Genomic DNA, 15,385 nt, shown 5'->3' with positions numbered 1-15,385 from the left:
TGATAAAACCATGAGAGTTGGCCGCACTGTGCATGAGATAAAAATGAAAAGTACCCAGGAGTGTGGCCAAGTGAGGTTGCACTGGTAGAGTTACACCGATGGATAAAATCCCTAGCATAGACAAGGTCTGGATCCCACTGCATCCACATGAGATTGCTATTGTATCTGCAAAATCAGCCTGAGTGTAACTGTACTGAGAGGAGGAGAGAATGTACTTTGCTTTCAGCGGACAAAGCCACATGTCGGTTATACAGGTTATCCCAAAGGAGTGTTGATCAAAATTTTATATCACATACTATGTGTTCTGTACATGCCAGAGAGGGAGTCCCAATGAGTCCTGTGTGCATAGATCCATGGTTCATGTAGCCTGACCAGGAGTGTAACAAGACTTCTCTCTCCTGTGTTGGTGTACAATCTAACTCCAAATGTAGCCCAAAATGTTTACTAAAATGCACCCTAATGTATTGAGACACACAGGACTGAAGCATGTTTGGGGCAAGAAAATAGTTTGAACAAAATGATGCAAATACCAAACTTTAAAAAAAATCCTTAGGCTTTTATTTTTAAAATTTACTAACCATGCATATGATACCTCATCAGCAATTAATCTTCAGTCAGATTTTGTTCCCAGTTGCACTTGGGCAAACCTAGGGCTTGAATGTAATTAAATGAGGGCAGAATTTGGCCTTTTGTCTCTTTCAGCCTAAATCACTATATCTGCCTGTGGCTACCTTAAAATCACAGCAAATCACATCTGGTAACTGCCCTTTTTCTCATGTTTCCACTGGTTTTCAGACTTCCTCTTGTGGTAGCTTGAGACTGCGCATCTGGATGTTTTAAACATACAAAGGAATTGCTAGAGCAAGCAAAAGGGGAAACGGTGCAGAGAGTTAAGATGTGCCGATAAGCAACTGGTGGACTGTGCAGCTAAAGTGACCGACAGTCCGTGAGGAGAAATCTCTTTGCAAAGAGGGTAACTCGAGTTCAGGCAAAATGAAGACTCACATTGTTTTTAGCCTTTTTGCCTTCATTTTTAAAGTACTCGTGCTCCAGTTATATTTTTTTCACCAAATTTTAGCTGCACCTTCCCCAATCATTAAGTTTCCTGGAGACAGCTCCCCCAAAACAGACAAAGAACTAGCAGTGGTAAGTTTTGGTTTTTGCTTCAGATTGATATTGTTGTTCTCCATAGCAGATGTTTCTTTCTGGTTTCAGCTGAGACTAGGGAGTGACTGACTGTAGCCTTTTCTCTCTAGAGTCTCTGGAAGGGAGAGCTGGTTAACAAGGATATCAGCTTTCATATGCAAAAGCTAGAGCCAAATAATGTTTCCTCTCTTAAAATTTTTAAAGCCAGAATGGAGAGTCTTTTTTCCCCCACTCTGAAGTCTGAATATGTCAGAAGAATACTTTCATTAATTGCTGTGACTTTCACTAAAGTGGTAAAAGGAGGGGAGGGGGGAGGGAAATAGATAAATTTAAATTCAAAGTAAATAAAATGGAATAGAAAAATATAGGAAAACACTTACATAAACCTGAACTTATTGTTTGCAGTTTCCACAGCTTTTCAAAAGTTTGTTTTCCCTGTTGTTTACTATGCGTTGCATAAGCACAGCTTTAAGGGACAATTATAGCTAAAAGCTGTTCTGAGCTTCAAAGAAGATAATGACTAGTTCTAACTTTGCAATATACTTTCCTAAGCCAAATTCAATCCAGAACAAAGGAAAGAGTTTGGGATTTCTGAATTTGACACTAGCAAGTTATGGATATGTAGGATTGTATCCTAACCTTATTGTAACCCTGTGGACCTTCTTAAAATGATATAATGGGGAAATCCATTTTCGGGGAGACTGAGATAGATTATCCTTATTTTAGCATATAAATTATAGACATTTCTCTTCTTCAACAGTAAATCCATTTTAAGGAAGATTGAGATAGATTATCCTTATTTTAGCATGTAAATGATAGAAAGTTGGTCCCTCTTTCTTTAGGAGTTGATGTGCATCTCAGGGAAACTTGCCAGGCAGAAGGGAGGTTTGGGGACAAGGGGTGGAGAATTTCCAAAAGGGGGTGGAGATGTTAGCAAAAGCAAGCTAACTGACCCAAAATAGCAATTTCCAGTCTTGGCTCTCACAGGACAAATCACCAAAGGTTTTACTGACCTTGGCAGCATGACAATGGGTCATATATTTCTAACGGTACCTCAACTGTTCTTAAATACTCTCTCCATTTTGTTAGACACAGTCAGGCTTTTATTGAATAACGGTAATCATCTCATCTGCATTTCATTCAGCAAACTGATTTATTGTGTATATTCCAAGGAAAATCACCGGCTGCTTGAATGTGTGAGTTCTTCTTGGTTTCTCTTGTAGTATTCCTAGATAATGCTACATGACTAGGTTTTCCTTGGGCCTTGGATCTGAGTAAACTTACAGCTCAGAATCAGAACCTAGATCAATATTTTGCAGCTGGACTCTGTTTCTATGATGGCCTGAATCAAAACCCCAGAGAACCACACTTCCCTCCTGACTTTGAGAGAGGTGAATTTTGTAGCTCAGGCCAAGATATAATTTACATTACTAAAAGCCTGTTCTCATAGAGAAGCTGGCTGTGTTCATTTCTCTTCAACCCTAACTCCATTGTAGGGAAGATTGATATGGGTTATCCTGATTTATATTTTAGCTAGTAAATATTTTTATTGTGCCTCTTTGGTCTTATTGTTCAGCTATGTCCCAAACTATAGTATATGGGAACAGAAGCACCCTGCCCCTTCAGACTGCCTATAAACTTTTGCCCCATACACCCTAGTTTAGAGACCATGGCACATATTTGAGAGTTAAGGACAGAGGCATGATCAGGATATTTACATGCCAATATGAAAATCAGGATAACCTATCCCAAGTGCTGATATGGGTAAAATGTGGTGTTGAACCATTTCACATGAAGCTAATAGGCCCCATTAACTATGCTCTGGTGGAAGGAACCTCATGGTGGCAGAACAGCATGAAGAATTTGCATAAGATTTGTTTGTTAATTTATATGCTGATGCAATGGTCTCCAGAGCAAAAATGCCACCTCAGACTTGTGTCTCATCAAATCTTATAGCTAAGCAGGGTCAAACCTGGTCAGTACTTGAATGAAGCATCTTCAGAGGAACCCAAGTTGTTGCACAAAGTTAGTATATTGCAACCTTCCTTCTGAGTCAACAGTGAACTATTTCCTTGGCACGGTGATATGGGGTGCTGAGTTGGTGGACGTGCCAGCTTTCTGATGAGGTCCAGGCCCTGACCACTTTTAGTCATTAAAAAATCCCTTGCTACTTTTTACTGTTGTAGGGATGTTTGCCCTGGTATCTTGTTTAAACTCAATTAGAATAACTGTATTCTAGCTGCCATGTTTTCTGTTGGTTTAGGATGGTTCTTCACTTTTTGAATACAGCACATACCCTGCCTTCCATTCTACAATGTGTGTCAGGAATGGCTGAAATGATCCTTTTATACACGCACACAGAACCTGCACAGGGATTTGCAGACAACAGACTTCAACATGGAGTTCCACTGAAGTCAATGAGTCTGTTTCTACACAAAAGTAAAGGTTCCCCAAGGATCACTTTGTGAGATCAGGGCGATTAGTTTGTAGCTAGTTTGTCAAGGCATTTGGGATCTTTGGATGAAAGTTATGGTCTAAATATCAATTAGTCATTATTATTATTACAGATGTACCCAAACCAATATCCTCAATATGTATCTGAACACCATCAAACTTTAATAGGGATATCCATTCCCAAATTGGAACATAGTACCTAATCCAAATCTCATAGTTGGTCCAGTTTCTGTTATAAGCCAAACCAGTCCCCCAGGTCTGAACACCTTGAGCTGTGAAGATTAGGTAGGGCTTTTGAAATCGATCTCTGGATCCAAATTTTGAAGCTAAGCCCTCTAATTATAATTTAAATTAACAGCCTTTTGTGTACCCACTTCTGTTTGCTTTGCATCCTATAATAGCGTGCACTGTATGTATTAGAAATAGTTTAAAGTCTTCTAAAAGCTCCAGGGGGGGAAAGGAGAGTATTTTGAAAGGGGAAATGAAGGATCAAGTTTTGAAACTCAGAATAGGACTGCTACACAATGTTTTATGTATTATTTTATGGCAGCTTCCACAATATGGTAGGTGATTTCCAGACATTCAAACAGGGATGGTCTCTGCCCCAAGAAGCTCACAGTGAGACAGACCAGGAAATTATGGGTTAGGGTAAGGGAAGCATAAAATAGGGATTTGCTTTTTTGGTTGGTAGGTTGGTTAGTTAATTCTATGCATATACACATTTGGGGGAGAAAAACACATACCTTAAAAGGATAATCATAACAACGATGGTATGCCTAATTCTTGTGTTAAACAGAAGTATCCAGTTAATCAGCATACAGATGAATGGTAGGACTTCTTAACTGGGATGATTGCTAGGAAACAGACTGAGTGTAATACACGTCAGTGATTAGACACAACAGGCCACAAAAGGCATGCCCTCATCCATTTTAAATGGAAAGTTATTTCCAAGTGATAAGCGAAGCAAACCAGTACCTTACATGCCTTTTTGTTCTCTTCATGTGTTTTAACCGTACAAGGGCTGATGAATGAATCAAATTTATGAAAATAGAGTTGTTTCTATAGAACAATGTAGAGGAAACACAGTGAGAAGGAAAAATGGGTAAGTGCTGCCCTTTGTGTTTCTTTACAATTCATCATGAAGCCTGAATGTTGTTTCTTAAAGAAAGACTACTCTGTGGCCTGTTTGTTACCATGGACCTATCGGGAAGGTCAAGGTTAGTCTTTCCTTGTTCTGTTAGAGGAGGTTTCAGAGATGTGGATTGTGCGCTTCTCATATTTGATTGTATGGGGGGAACAGTAAGTGAAGCTTTAGCAGACTTCTTTTCTTCTAACTGTTTCTCAAGCATTTGAGTTAAACAGAGGAACAAAAAACAAATCTAAAACCCCAGTCAGTTCTAACAGTCTGAATAAAAAGCACTTTCCCTCTTAATTAATATGGTTCCATTGGTTCCCATTGATATCATGACCTCAGAGTTCTTCAATCATCCATAGACTCTTCCAGGAAAAAAAGGATAGACTAAACCTGAAACTCTAAAGTATAAAACAAGCAGGTTTATACACAATAAAGAAACCCATAAAAGATGAACCCATCATTTCCTTTGTAGTTCATTTTTAATGCTTTGTGCTCTGCTTTTTATAAAGCAATTCATGAAATAAAGACAACAAAGTGTTCCAATATATTTCTAATAACTGGAACGACTGCTTAATTTAGCAGTATTTTGTGTCCCAGGAGGTCTGTGTCAACTAAGAAGATTATCTGATGTTGGTTGTTAACATAGTAATTTTAAAAAAACCTTACAAAGTATAGACAGAAAAGTTAACATGCAGTGTCAATAATTGTAGGGATGTCTCTCCGGTTGCAGAGTTTTGAAATCTTTGTTACTCTGTGTGTTTTTTTTCCTTTTCCTTTTTTAAAGCAATACCTGAATACATACTATGGGTGCCCAAAAGACAACTGCAATTTATTCGTGCTGAAAGATACTTTGAAGAAAATGCAGAAATTCTTTGGGCTGCCTGAAACAGGAGATCTGGATCAAAACACTATTGAGACGATGAAGAAGCCCCGCTGTGGTAATCCAGATGTGGCTAATTATAACTTTTTTCCAAGAAAGCCAAAATGGGAAAAAAATCAGATAACGTACAGGTAATGCCTTAGCAATATTGCTTTTTCACAAACTTAGGATGCCTTGAGAATTGAAGTGCTGCAATGTGGCATTTAGAAATGGAGGAATTTTCTGGTGGCCTGAGCTCCAGACTTTGAACCAGGGATCTCCAAATTATAATCCCTTTGTGTGTGGACAACCACTGGAAAATGTCTGTGAATCCCCAGAATTTAAAGTTTAATGAACATTCATCCAAAATGTGTGCCATAAATTCAAGGAGAGAAAGGATTGTCTTGTTGTTAAAGTGGAGGAAATCTGAGTTTTATTTTGTTCTGCTGCAAACTTCCTCTGAAATTTTGGGCAAGTCATTTAATCTCACCTCTGTCTGTACAATAGGCATAATAGTATTCCTGACTGCACTGGATAATTATGGGGATAAACCCAACAGTGTTCAGAAACTATGGCAATGAAGACCAGAAGCTACTAAAACAAAGGCATTAAAATTATTTCCTTTTTACTGCTCTTTAGTGTCTAATCTTAAGATTTTTCATCCAGTCAGGGACCTGAAGGAATACCATGTGACTTTAGTAACTCATCGTAAATAAGGAATAATGAGTAGTCAATAGTGGAAGTGAACAGTTTTCAAACAACATGGAGGCTGAACATTTTTCACCCAAGTGTGAATACTTATGAATGACAAGGCCCTTACAGATCCAGACTGGTTCATGAAAAACTTGCAAAGGTGAGGGAAAGAGGGAGAAAGGATTAATATTCCTCACAACAATTTGACCAGCTTTATTTATGACTGTGAGGCATTCTGTCTAAGAAGCAGCAAACGTATTTCATGGATGATAAAACCACAAAGAATTACGGTCCGATCCTGCTCCTGTTTAAATCAATGGCCAAACTCCCACTGACTTCAGTTGTCCAAGATGAGGCTCTTAATGAGGGGATCAGAAATCCTCACAGATTCCTCCTAGCTGCTTTTCTGTGTTCATCCTTCTTTGGCTGGGGGCGGGGTGGGTGGGTGTCAGAGCATCCTTCATAGTGTGAGTAGCCCAGCGAACTCTGGAGAACATTGTGGTAGATTTGCAGGCCTTCTTTTGCTGTTGTGCTCCAGATGATATCATCCCACTGCAGTAATCCCAGACACAAAGCCAATCCAGTAACCACAAGAAGCCGCACAGTGTTGGAAGCTTTTCTTTAGCAGGAAGATCATTGTCTGAAATGAGATGCATGAATAAGTCCCGGTCAGCATAAATCAAGATGAAGAAAGAGGTGCACTTGTGAGCTGTCCCTCTATTTTATGTGCTTGTGTCTCCCCTTCTCAGTCTTCTCGGTCTGTACCGCATCCCTGATGGCAGGGTTGCTGGGCATACCGGCAAGGAATTAACTATCATTTAGTCGACCCAGAACATGACTAAAAACAATAAGGTGATTTTTAAGCTTAAGGGGCAAAGTACCCATTTTTGGAGCTCCAAATTGCTTCTGGTAGTTAGGAGGCTCCCAAAATTCTGATGACTCAGTGCGTGCTTGTGTACACATATGTCTAATAGGATGATATGACTGGAAGGACCTTTAATTCTAGTGACGCAAAATATTGTCAGCTATGGCTCTTCCAGTATGCCAGCTCTGATATACAATTCATATTCTTAGTTCAGAGTGCATTAAAAATGTAAGTACTGCAGACACAGGTCAAATCACCGCTTATGTATGATGCTGTTTCCTGCAGTGTCCTCATTCTTAAAGGAAATATCAGTAACTCTCTGGCAGATTATTAGAGATTGTTCCCAACAAATTCTCAATACCCCTGAGCGTGGGGAATGTCCCCATCTTTTTTGCACAGTTGGCACCTCCCTTTACCAAAGGACTTAATTTCACTGGTACTTTCAATACTTTAGACAGCAAGCTGTAAAGATCAACACATTTATGTGTCGTTTAATTTCTGAGACGGTGATTTTTTTTCCTTTTACCTTTAAGGATTTTAGGGTATACACCGGATTTGGACTCTGAAACAGTAGACGATGCCTTTGCCCGAGCCTTTAAAGTCTGGAGCGATGTCACACCACTGTCATTTTCCCGAATTAATGATGGAGAAGCGGACATTATGATTAATTTTGGACGATGGGGTATATTTTCTATTTTTACATATGCCTTTGGTTTTCTTCCTTCCATTAATCCTCAGTATTGGAATGACCTACCTTCAAGTGAGCACTCCAATGAGCTTTTCTGGCAAACCATGACCTAGTTTCCACTTGGTTTGTACAGACTATGTCAGATTTCACAAAGGGGCGTGCGTGTGTGTGTGCATACACATACACCTTTGATTTAGCTGTTACAAGAGAATTGCTAGGGGACAAAAAGTATTTCTTAATTTAAACTATCAGTAATAGAAACTGGGAAATATTGGGCCAGATCCTTAGCGGATGTGAATTGGCATAGGTCCACTGAAGTGAATGGAATGATATTATACTGTTAATTTATAGATCTCTGCTAGGTTTTCAAACGTCTTCAAAGGTTATTTGCAGAGGGTAGACTATTCTAATACTCCTAGACACTACAGATGAATTGGGACATGGCATCTGAACTTCACACTTAGCCTCTATTTACTTTTATGGGCTGAACTGAGGCCCTTAATCCAAACATAGTTAGCTTTGGGGAGTTCCGAAATCTAGATCTGAACAGCAAGTTGATCCAGACTTGCTCCAGTTTGATTTGTTAATTTTACTTCACACAGAAAGAGCCTGGGTTTCATAAGGGACCTCTGGCATTTTAACCAACAAGCTGTAGAGAGCCATATACTTTTTAATAAATATATTCACATGTTCAGTATTTTGGGAGACGGCATTTGGAACCAAAGGGAACAGCTCATGGAAAAGCTAAACTCTCTGAGGAGGTCTGTGTTTCAAGCTTGTTTTCTTTGCTTAAGTTAGTGATGGGTTAACCTCAGAAGGCTCAGAGATGGATAAGCACCCAAAATTTCTGATTCTTACCAGGCCTGTTTGGTCCACAAAACTGAAGTCTCACAAAATCCAGAGTGCTCATGCTGATTTTAGTACCTCTTGATTACAGCAGCCCAGAAATAGCACAAGAATTGCTTCCCCTATAGTATTTTATACTTAAGTATACAATATAGACATGTTTCAGTTCTTTGTAATCACTGTTCACGCCCCTGTGTGTCAGAGTCAAACTGGTGGGGACCCTATACAGCATTTTGTTGTTGTTGTTCACAAGTTTTCTCAAACCAAGTCTTTACTGATGAAGACTAATGCCTGATACTTGGGAATATTGGGGAGAAGAAACTCCATTAATGTCAATGGAGTGAGGCCAGCACAAAATAGGTACAATGGAATAGAAACTCCAGCCTGCGTATTTAGGGCTTCTGTCAAATGGCAACACATCAGACCAAAAGGCTTTTAGTGATGTAACTGGAGACACTGGCAGCTTCGGTGGTCAGGTCACTGTGGTGAGAGAGCTGTGAATAACAGGGTTATGCCCTTGCCAGCTTGCGTTACCCAAGGTGGTGAGCTTCCAAGAAAAGCCTTCAGTGTAGTAACAGGAGAACTACTGAAAAGGCAGTTGCCCGGCAAGCGGGCTGAGGCTAGACATGGTTGATGTGGAAGTAGGATGGACTAACCACAGACATCGGGACACTGAATAGGAGTCAGCTTTTCAGGGATTCGCTACTGAGAAAAATGAAGCTAATTTGCCTTCCTGTGAGCAGCACTGGTAGCCTGTGCAAAGAGAAGGGGACATACAGGGGAAGATAGCAGAGTACATTGTAAATTAATAGCTTGCTGTGTAACTGACTAAAGGAGCCTGCAAAGACAAATAGGTCCTCATGTCTGATGCTGTCAGTTGCAGACTGACAAGGACAGTTATATTCCTCTGAAAATATCACTTAACTACAATGTATATTTTACTGTTCTCACCAGTCAAAATCAAGAACATATCATGGATGTGTATAGCACAGTGTAATGTGTAAGTATCTCACAGAGCTTCACTAACTCCGGAGTACCTTCCAAATATCCTTAGTGCATATAAAGAAACATGCTGTAATACACACACTAATCTTGTGTGCTTTCTTTTTTATATGAAACAGTTTCCTCTCCTAGGGTCCAATCCTGCAAACTTTCTGCATGTGATGTATTCCCAGTGATGTCTTCATTGGGAATACCCATGTGACTATCTTTACTCATGACTGTGTTTGCAGGGTTGGGCCCATTATAACTTGTAAGTGCTACTCTTCTGTGTTCTTTCTTGTGCAGAGCATGGTGATGGATATCCATTTGATGGCAAGGATGGCCTCCTAGCTCATGCTTTTGCACCTGGGCCAGGTGTTGGAGGTGACTCCCATTTTGATGATGATGAACAGTGGACTCTGGGAGAGGGACAAGGTACCCAAACATTTTAATGTTTCAAAGCATTTGCAATATAGACTGCAGTGTCTTAAATGGTGGCCAGAGATCTGTTACTGAAATGACTTAAGCAGTAAATGCTAGAACAGAACTATGACTCTGGAAGCTGATGGTTATGCATTTTAATAATTTGAAATTCTGCTTTTATTGAAAGTTTATATAATTTTTTAGAAAAAGTTGAATATTTCTCCCCAAAATTAGAATTAATTATGGACCTGATCCTGCAAACCTTTACTCATGTGAGCAGAGAGAAGTGAGTAAAGAGCCCTCAAAGCAGAAGGGCCAGGCCATGATTTTCAAGAGTGACTAGGGATTTTGAGTGCTTCCATTTTTGGGTCCCAACCACTGAGATACCTTTAAAGGGGCTTCCTTTTTAGAGGAAGAGAGCTCAGTGCTTTCTGAAAACTGGGCCTCTCTAAGTTGGACACCACAAATTAGTGATCACTTTTGAAAATGTTGCCCCATTATCTTCAGTGGGACCATTCAGATGAGTAAGGATTTGTCGGTTCATGTAATCTGTCAAAAGCTTCTGAGTTCTGAGCTCTGCAGGTTTATGACTTGAATTGAAATATAGATCCATATCAGGGCTGAGAAAAAACGGGACTTAGAGATGTCTGCAAGTTTGTCTTTTGGAGAATTGGGGGATGTTTTCTTTATGCAAACTATTGACCAAATACTGTTTGCCTTATACCTTGTGAACCAAACTCTGATCTCAATAAAATACTCACCTGAGGCATGCATGATTTGGCCATTTCTTTCACCTTTTAGAAGTAAATATTACTGATGTTTATTGTCATTTTTTCACTTTAATTTGACAAAAATAATAGTCTACTGATTATAATTCTTTGTGCCAGAAATTTAACAGGAATGGAAGCTCACAAAAGCAGAATTTAAAATGCATACTTATTTCTTTATTTCACTTCAAATTCAAAATTTCTGAAGTAATTTGTTCATTGGAAAAATAATTGAATCCTTATATCCTGGTAGTCAAGTTCCATCTCTTTTGGCTTTCTTCAAACTTTAGCAGAAGCAATAGATTTGTGGCTGTCATTATTTGACTGAATATTTGCCTAAGAGTAACAATGAACAGGAAACAATGAACAGGAAACTGTATTTGGATTTATTCTACAAATGGTCAATTTGTGATTGAGGTCTATAAAATTATGACTGGTATAGAGAAAGTAGATAAGGAAGTGTTGTTTACTACTTCTCATAACACAAGAACGAGGGGTCACCAAATGAAAATAATAGACAGCAGGTTTAAAACAAACAAAAGGAAGTATTTCTTCACACAATGCACATTCAACCTGTGGAACTCCTTGCCAGAGGATGTTGTGAAGGCCAAGACCATAACAGAGCTCAAAAAAAGAACTAGATACATTCACAGAGGATAGGTCCATTAATGGCTATTAGCCAGGATGGGCAGGAATGGTGTCCCTAGCCTCTGTTTGCCAGAAGCTGGGAATGAGTGACAGGGGATGGATCATTTGATAATTACGTGTTCTGTTCATTCCTTCTGGGGAACCTGGCCACTGTCGGAAGAGAGGATACTGGGCTAGATGGCCCCTGAGTCTGACCCAGTAGGGCTATTCTTATTTTCTTAATTAGTTCTTCATATTGAGAAATCACTAAGGGAAACTAGGTCAAATGCACTTTAAAATAAGTTACCATGTCAGTGTTGTATTCTTAAGGAAAGTTTCTATATATTACAATCTCCTGAAATAAAAACCAGGTTTGGGGATGTATGCATGAATGTATCCACTAGCACAGCAGTAGATCAGATTAAATTCTGACTGAAAATGCCAAAATGGATTAAGAGGCATGTTAAGATTACGCTGAAACTACTCCCTGGAACCTTTTGAATTATCGTGCACATTTTAGATTATGCTATTAAAGGATCTAAATTACTAAACAAATTAACAGCTTTGGTATAAATTTGCATTGTTATAGCAACTACTATAATTATCTTTCTGGGCCCTTCAACACAAATAATATCCATGCTTTTTTTTCAAAATTACTTGTTACAGTTTCAGCTTTGGTCATCATGCCAATTGGGAAACCAGCAGAATTTATTAGTTCAAAGTGTAAATGCACCTGAAATTTCTACACCAATGTCCCTTATAACTAAAGTTTCACTGCAGAAAAGAAACAAACCTGTATGCAGACACCATAGTGAATGAAAACAATTGGTGACGGGATGCACTGTTGTGTTTTCTCCCTTTACAGTTGTTAAGGTGAAGTATGGGAATGCAGATGGCGAATACTGTAAATTTCCCTTCCTGTTCAATGATAAGGAATATAACAGCTGTACTGATGCAGGGCGCAATGATGGATTCCTTTGGTGCTCAACCACATACAACTTTGATTCTGATGGCAAATACGGATTCTGTCCCCATGAATGTAAGTTGAACACTTGGGTTGGAGGATTGTCTCATGACTGATTTTAGCCGAGAGGTGTCAGCTGTAGTTATTCTGCATGTAAGGATATCACTGTACCTTTCTACTTTGAATGCTCTAAAGTATGTTGAAACAGATATCGAGACTTCAGTCCCAGGAACAAGTAGCAATATCAGCTCCTTTGTGTCCCTTCCCTTCCCCCTTTCAGTGCACCCAGCAGAGAATCTGGGCCACTATCTTCAGCTCCTGGAATCTAATTATAGCATTGACTTCAACGGGAGCACAGTCAGTCCTTATTAACTACATGAAAAAAAAATCAAAAAAAGGAATTACGAGGAGGATGTCAACAGAAAACACTAGCCAAACAACTCCCCACCATCTCCTTCTTGGCATCACAGAGGAAATTTGTGCTCAGGTCAGGTGAACTGAATAAAGTAAATGATCTGCCTGCTTAGTAAGAAATCCTCCTCTTTTTTCAGTCCTGTCAGTTGGCCCCCTCCAAAGAAAGGTCCACATAACAGGGGAGCAATGGAAAGGACTAGCATTTGGTTTTTGACTTCAGTGGGACCAGGATTTGGCCCAAACTGGGCATGCAGCCATTGCAAGGGTAAGCACTCACATTTTAACGAGCAGATTAGCATTTTCCCCCACACAGCACAAGTGAGCCTTGCAAGGAACTAATCTTGATTTATACAGGTCCTAAGTTTCCAAATGTCTTATGGCGCATCGAGGTCAGCTGAGGAAATCACAGGCTTTTCCACTGGATAACAGTCCCACTAAGGGTGTGGTGTAATTGCAAAGAGAATGAGAACAGATAAAAGAAAGATTTTTTTCACTTGATTCACCATGCCTAGATTTTTAACTTGCTTGATATTAAATATCACCAATATAGGACCAGGTTGAACCTGCTGCTCAGCAGGAGGAGATAGCACAAGAAGCCTTCTGTGCGCTTGTTTCTTGACACCCAGCAGCCAAGTACAAGCACACTCCCCAAGCTCCCTGAATCATAGGGTCAGCTTCTCCTAGCAAGATGGGGCCAGATTCAGAGAGGGGAGTGTGCTGCAGTTATCTACGCATTGGGGCAGCAAATCTTTCCCCTTGAACACCATGCCGCTCCAGCAGGAATTGTAGCTCCCACAAAAGCAACAACTGAGACCACTGTTTGTGAAACTCACAAGGTGAAGGCAGAAAGAGTCAGAGGGCCAGAACCTCTGTACCTCCATTGACGTCACTGAAGCTCTGTCAATTCATACAGCTGAGGATCTAGCCCATTGTCTTCTGTTACAATCCAAGCCCCCCTTCTCTGCAATGGAATACATTGTTACATCACATTACATTACACTGAAATGCTCTGACTCCTTTACAGAATTCTGATGGTTGGAAATAAATGTTATGAAGTGTGACAAAGTTCCTGCTCTATCTTGGCAGGTCGTGCGCTTATTGGCAGATTTGCTCGTCTTGGAACTTCACAGCAGCCCTCAGCTTGGCCGTTTTTCTGAATTCACAGTCCAGGTCGACTCCTCCTGTGTCTGACCAAAAGTTGGGAGGATTTGGGGGGGGAACCCGGGCCCGCCCTCTACTCCAGATTCCAGCCCAGGGCCCTGTGGAATGCAGCTGTCTAGAATGCCTCCTGGAACAGCTGTGCAACAGCTACAACTCCCTGGGCTACTTCCCCATGGCCCCCTCCCCACACCTTCTTTATCCTCACCACAGGACCTTCCTCTTGGTGTCTGATAATGCTTGTCCTCCAATGGTCCGCGTTCTCACTCTCAGCTCCTAGTGCCTCTTGCTCCCAGCTCCTCACACGCACACCACAAACTGAAGTGAGCTCCTTTTTAAAACCCAGGTGCCCTGATTAGCCTGCCTTAATTGATTCTAGCAGTTTCTTGATTGACTGCAGGTGTTCTAATCAGCCTGTCTTAATTGTCTCCAAAAAGTTCCTGATTGTTCTGGAACCTTCCCTGTTACCTTACCCAGGGAAAAGGGGCCTTCTTAGCCTGGGGCTAATGTATCTGCCTTCTATTACTCTCCTATAGCCATCTGGCCCGACCCTGTCACATATCCCCCCCTCTGCTCAACACTGCGGGGATGGGCAACTTGGGACGTCAGGCAGCGTACTCATGACAAGCCATTTACATTGCCATGGTGGCTTCCAGCCCGGTGTTGTATGGTGAATTGGGAAGGTTGTAGGGACAGGAACCATCTGGTCATCCTTGTGTTCTTCTCTTTATTTCGCTGCATCCACTAGAGGGGTGCATGGTCGGTCACAAGGGTAAACCGTCGTCCCAGAAGGTAATAACGTAGTGTTTCCATGGCCCATTTCACAGCTAGGCACTCTCTTTCAACCACGGCATACTTCTGCTCTCTTGGGAGGAGTTTCCTGCTGAGGTAGAGGATTGGGTGTTCTTCATCTCTGACCATCTGCGATAGGACAGCTCCCAATCCTACTTCAGATGCATCTGTTTGTAAAATGAATTATTTGTTGAAGTCTGGGCTATAAGCATGGGATTTTGTAAGCTGTTTGTAGATCCATGAATGCTTTCTCTGCAGCATCTGTCCACTTCACCATGGCTGCACCCCGGGCTTTTATCAGGTCTGTCAGGGGACTCACTCTGGTAGCAAAATGGGGAATAAATCGTTGGTAGTACCCCACCACATCCAGGAGTGCCCAGACTTGCTTTTTCCGATTCGGCCGGGGCCAATTTTGGATAGCCTCTAGTTTGTTTAGCCTCTAGTTGGGGCTTGACCATGCCCCTTCCTACAATGTAGACAAGGTATTTAGCCTTGGTTAGCCCTATAGCATGCTTGGCTGGGTTGGCTGTGAGGCCAGCCTATCTTAGCGTGTCCAGAACCGCTTCCACCTTT

At 40.8% G+C, this 15,385-nt stretch overlaps 1 protein-coding gene across 1 annotated transcript in view; it reads left to right on the top strand.

Moving 5' to 3' along the window:
* Positions 1 to 801: 801 nt before the first annotated feature.
* The window catches only part of MMP2 (matrix metallopeptidase 2), a 50,518-nt gene continuing 35,934 nt past the window's right edge, over positions 802 to 15,385 (top strand). Inside the window, exons 1-5 of the mRNA XM_084644762.1 lie at positions 802 to 1,146; positions 5,520 to 5,746; positions 7,686 to 7,834; positions 9,974 to 10,102; positions 12,350 to 12,523. Coding sequence (XP_084500888.1) covers positions 994 to 1,146; positions 5,520 to 5,746; positions 7,686 to 7,834; positions 9,974 to 10,102; positions 12,350 to 12,523 — 832 coding nt within the window. The 5' untranslated portion in view covers positions 802 to 993. The remainder of the gene's footprint in view (positions 1,147 to 5,519; positions 5,747 to 7,685; positions 7,835 to 9,973; positions 10,103 to 12,349; positions 12,524 to 15,385) is intronic.

The sequence above is a fragment of the Lepidochelys olivacea genome (genome assembly GCF_965140295.1).
Source record: "Lepidochelys olivacea isolate rLepOli2 genome assembly, chromosome: 12".
NCBI classification, from domain to species: Eukaryota; Metazoa; Chordata; order Testudines; family Cheloniidae; genus Lepidochelys; species Lepidochelys olivacea.
This window is presented reverse-complemented; position numbering and strand designations above follow the sequence as displayed.